Source organism: Geospiza fortis, unplaced genomic scaffold (genome assembly GCF_000277835.1).
Source record: "Geospiza fortis unplaced genomic scaffold, GeoFor_1.0 scaffold173, whole genome shotgun sequence".
Classification (NCBI taxonomy): domain Eukaryota; kingdom Metazoa; phylum Chordata; class Aves; order Passeriformes; family Thraupidae; genus Geospiza; species Geospiza fortis.
In genome coordinates this window covers 4,886,259-4,891,450 of record NW_005054334.1, presented here as the reverse complement: position 1 = coordinate 4,891,450, position 5,192 = coordinate 4,886,259, and the positions used below count along the sequence as shown (strand labels likewise).

Here is a 5,192-nt window from a genome sequence, read left to right as displayed (position 1 = left end):
GGGGGCGGGCGGCCCCCCGGGCGCCTAGGAGCCGATGATCTGGCCAGACCACGTCTCGTGCTTCGTGTGGGGTGCCAGGTTGGTGAGGACCACCTCCACTGCCTGGAACTTCTGGTTCTTGGGAGGGATGGGGCAGACCTTGTACGTCACCTCGTCCCCCTCCACTGGGACGTACTCTCCCTCGATGCTGCAGGAGAGGAAAGGAGAGGTGGTGGTGGTGGTGTCGCAGCCAAGAGATGGACCCCTGCCCCAGACCACCCAAAATGAAGGAAGGCAAATGATCCACCAGTGATGCCTTGGAAAAGAAAACCCATTGATGATGGAGGGTACTGAACAAGCAGAGACCCATGTCCACCCCATGGAGACATCCACACCCCAGCCCACAAGTCTCCAGCTCCATGCTGATGGCATGGCTTCCCTGGGGTCTTCCAGCACCACACAGCCCCAGGACTTACTCAGACACATGCACGAAAATGTCCTCGGTGCCATTCTCTGGGGTGATAAACCCGTGGCCCTGGGAGCGAGAGAACTGCTTGCAGACACCCTTGAAGATGGGGCCAGCAGAGGCACGTGCTGTCCTACAGGAGGAAAGGGAAGATTTTTCGCCAGTGGCTCTTGCCCAGGTGGAGGCACAGGGAAAGATTTTTGCTATGAACATGACAGTTCTGGGCTGAGTGCATGGCACCCACCCCCAGCACTCTGGGCAGGGCTGTGCAGCGATGCTGGGCACCAGGTGGCAAAGTGCTCCAGGTGCAGAGGATCCTGCAGGCACTGCAGTGACCAATTGGACAGTCCCAAACCCACCAGGTACTTACGCCGAGTAGGTCCTGGTCCTCTTGGTGGGGAGGGGGCTGGGCAGGTCCCGTAGCAGGAGGTTTCCCCGCTCCCAGATGCGGCTGCCCTCCCTCTGGAAGGGGAAGGTGGGCCACACCGGCGACTTGGGGGAGTGCAGGGGCGGCACTGCCGGCGGGGCGCTGGGCTCCGATGACATGGCGGGGTCGCTGGGCTCCTCCGTCTTGGGATCGGGCGGGTGGGCAGCAGGAGAAAGGATGCCCAGGCGTGTGGGCCTACTACTGCTGACCTGGGGAGCAAAAGGGGCTGAGGGTTACAGGGCCTTCTTTGAGGCTTTTGGCACAATTTGCTGCCAGGAATTGTCCCTCGGCTCCCAGCCATTTGTGGGAGCAGGGAGCTCCCACATGCTGCCAGCCCTCAGCCTTGGACACCAACCTCCAGCACTGGGATTTGCCCCAGCAAACCTGTCCCAGCTTGGAGTCACCTGGGATGTTCCAGAAAATCAATCCCAAGGGAAGAACCTGGTTTATTCAACCTTTCAGTTGCCAGGATAATCCCACATATTTGAGATGAAGTCACTAAAAAGCACACCCTGGGAAAAGAAGCAGTGGAGCATGGGCTGCCACAGGCAGGGACCATTATGGGAAGGATCCCCATGCAGTACCAGCATGCCTCCAGGCCCAGGCTCTGAGAACTTCCCCCATCCCGAGATTGCTGATTAAAAAAGTGAAGAAAAAAGGCTGAGACAACAGGTCAGTACATCAAGGTCAGGGGTCTGAGGTGTTCTCAGCACAGGAGGTTGCTTCAGCCCCACAGAATTTAGGAGACAACCCCAACCCCAGCCAGCAGCTGCTGCCCATCCAGGCACATTCCTACAGAAAGAAGGAACACCAGAAGACTGTGATGAGGCTGCCAGCAGCCCTCATGCCCCTCAGGCACCTCAGCCTAGCCACTACACAAGCACAGCCTCCTGCTGCTGCCATCAGCAGGCTCCAGTTTCTGAAGGCATCATGCCATTTGCAAGGAGTTAAAGCCCTAAGGGGCAGAAACCCTGCAGACAGAGCAATCACAATTGTGGGCACTCTTGTCCTTACTGAAGCACCCCAGCATGAAATTGGAGGGGCTGTGCATTTTTCAGTCTCCCAGATGCTCTGATGTGTGATCAGCACTGCAGCTGCTCGCTCAGAAAAGCCTTGCTCTGTTGATTTTCATTCCAATCAGTTGCTGCATCTGACGCTGGTGCCTCTGTCCCAGGGTGCCCCACGCCAGGGGTTGCTTGAGGGCACCTCTCTTTGGGTGCACTGGGTGGGGGCTCACCCATTTCCACTGCTCCTCAGGAGTTTCCATCACTTGGAGCTGAGGAGCCCAGTATCCCATGGATCCCATCCCCTTTCCCAGCAACACCATCAGCCCTTTTCCACCCCACTGGGGCATGCAGCATCTTTTAGGACAACACCTGCACACACCAGGAAACAGAGAATATTTAATTCCTTTTCTGACTCACTGTGGCCTTTTGAGACACGAAGGCCCTGGGGGGATGCACAAAAGGGGGTCACCTCCACTCTGAAATTAGCAGGCAACAAGGACATGGGAAAAGATTTCTAGAGCAGCTGAAGTGTCAAGGAGGCACCAGGCAATTCCTGATCCCCTCACCCACCTCCACCTTCTTCACCTCTACCAGGGGCTGTGCCTGCCACTGGCCCCCCACAGCTGCCAGTCCAGCTTGGATTGCCCCCATATGGGCAGCCCTCAGCCAGCCTCCTGACAGTGACCCCCTCTCAGCTGTGCAAAGCTTCACCCCCAGGCCCAGGCAGTAAAGGCCACACTAGAGTCCTAATCCAAGGCAGAAGCCACCACATTCCTCCTGCCCTCTGAGACAACTTCCACTTGTGGCTGCAAACCTCTCCAAACCGTTTTTCCCTTGGCTGCCTCCCCACCCACCCCCACACCAAACCCTTCCAGTGCTTCAGTGGCTCCTCTCCTTCATGCAGCAACTGGAGCATGCACATCTGCCTTTGCTTCCATCCCACCCCACACAGGGGCAGCTCAGCTCCTGCTTCCATGCCCAGGTTCAGCATCTATTTCCCCAAACCCTGGCTCAGCATCTCCTTCTCCCATTCCCAGGCTCAGGCTCATATCTCCTTCCTCCATGCCTAAGGAGCTCAGCGAGGCTCAGGGAGCACCCAAAGTGAGATACCCCAAAGCCAGACCTGACCCCAAACTGCTTCACAGCTCCCATCTGTTCCCCCATTTGACTGCCCTGCCTGTGCTGGTGAGCAGCCTGGCCACTTTAGGGCAGCAAAAAGTGATGTGATCCCCATGGATTTCTGCAGGGTTTGTCACCTTCCCAGGAGTGTCAGGATTGGAGGAGTGGGATGATTTGAGGGAAATAGCCCGCAGTTCTCTGCCACATCACCTGCTCTGTGTGGCTTTCTCTGACAGAGGAGGCCTTTCTGCTCCCCCACCAGTTTAGGGACAATGGAGGGTATTTAACCTGAATAAGGATGCTTGGAGCAAACTATTAGTATGCTGAGGGAGTTGGTTGGCATCCACAAGGGGCTGGAAAGATGGAAGTTTCCCAGAGGCAAAATTAAAATAAGAGGCAAGGGGGTGTGCAGGAGGGGGAGCTTGCAGGGACAAAATGTGTGCTCTGGTGAAGTAGCAACCAAGAAGGGGTTTGCCGAGGTTCACCTGTGGGACCAGCCCAGGCCCAGGTGCCCTGGAAGGCTCCCTGTTTTGGGGGACAAGTGGTGAAGAACAGGAGCACTGCTGAGGAGGCAGACAGTCTGCTCCTGAGAGCTGAGGGCAGCAGCTCAGGGTGCCCTCCTGGGCTGCTCTTTGCCCCCAGGAGCTGAGCTTGCTCCTTGTGGGAGAACAAGCGAGGTGCAATCCCTCACAGGCACTCTGAGGGCTCTCTGGATGGCCCAGGGGGATGTTGGGTGGCAGCTCACTGGGATAAACACAGGCACAGGGCATAGCAAGGCTGGAGGATCCCCATCCTTGGCAGATGCACTGCCTGGACACGTCACAGAGCTGCCTGCTCTATCTCCTGCTTGGAGCAGGGGCTGGAGCAGAGATTCCTGTCCTGGGGCCAGGCTGAGGCTGTCTCGCTCAGCCAGCAGCACTCAGCCCCTCTTCAGCACCTGGATCAAGCATCCCAGATTTGTCGGTCAGCCTTGGTGCCCAGCAGCTGAATTCCTGGCTTTGATGGTGCTGGTGAAGCTGAGGCTGTGTAGGAGCTTTGGCACATGGGGGTCTCCAGGGCTGTATCCTACCTCCAACTTCATTTAAATCCCTGCTGCAAACAAAGGGACCGAGGCAATTAAACTCAGGGCAAAAGCAGGCTGAAAGAAGAGTGGGGACACGAGCATATCTTCACCAGTGTCTCCTCCCCTCCCAGCCCAGACGCAGACCGGGAAAACCTCTGCCGTGCTCCTTCTCTCCCTGCTCTCCAACCCACCATCCTCTCCCCAGCCATTTCTTCACAACGCAGCCCCAGCAGGGGACAAGGAGGGAGTACCTCGGCACAAGAGGCATTTTCACCCTCTCCTCAATGTCCTGCGGTCACAGTAACTTCTGCTGAGGGTGAGAGCATCTCTCCCCACCTCAGGTCTCTCCCGGTGTGGCTGACACCTCCCCCCGACGCTCTGTCCACCCCACGCACGTATACAGTGCAGGACGGAATCCGGGTCACTTGAGGAAGCGAGCGGAGAGACTGAAGCAGCCCGGCTCTGCCGCGGGGCACGGGAAGCCTTTCCAGAGTAACCACCCTCCCCTGCCACTGCTGGACTCCACCTTGCTCCTCCCTGTCTCCTCCTGGTGGCTTTGCTCCGAGGGTTTCCCAGGGTGACAGTCCTCCCAGCCAAGGAAGAAAGTGGCTGCAAGCCCAGGGCTTCCTGAAAGGATGCTCTTTATAAAAAACACCTCCTTCCCTGCCCACCTCCTCTCCTCCCCGAAAAAAAAACATCTCAAAGCCAAACCCCAGAGCCCTCTGGTGACAGGGTCTTCTTTGGCAGCAGAAGGCAGCTTTGCTTTTATATTTTTGGGAGGGCAGGCTCCTGAGCAAGCGGAGCTGACAGTCAGGAGCCCTTGCAGGCGGAGGCAGGAAACCCAGGCCAATTAAGGCAGACAGGCGGTAGACACATCAGCTTTTATCTCGAGATCCAAGTACCCCATTCATCAGCAGCGACTGAAAGGTCTGCGGTTTATCAAATAAAATCACTGTCTCTCTCCCCTTCTTTAAAGCCAAACACATTGACTTGGGTGCTGGCTGTGACCTTGTTTAACTAAACAGCCTTTCAAGGCCCGCTAGAAGGGGGGAAAGAGCCTTTTGAAGAGGCAGCAGCCTCCGTCTGCCACTCCCCGTTCATTAGTGGCCACGAAAAAAGACCCCCCACCCC

At 57.1% G+C, this 5,192-nt stretch overlaps 1 protein-coding gene across 1 annotated transcript in view; it reads right to left on the bottom strand.

The window, feature by feature from the left end:
- Position 1: 1 nt before the first annotated feature.
- The window catches only part of CSDC2 (cold shock domain containing C2), a 7,303-nt gene continuing 2,112 nt past the window's right edge, over positions 2 to 5,192 (bottom strand). Inside the window, exons 2-4 of the mRNA XM_005421873.2 lie at positions 816 to 1,081; positions 456 to 578; positions 2 to 187 (exon numbers count right to left, since the gene is read on the bottom strand). Of these exons, the coding sequence (XP_005421930.1) occupies positions 25 to 187; positions 456 to 578; positions 816 to 1,081 (552 nt within the window). The 3' untranslated portion in view covers positions 2 to 24. The remainder of the gene's footprint in view (positions 188 to 455; positions 579 to 815; positions 1,082 to 5,192) is intronic.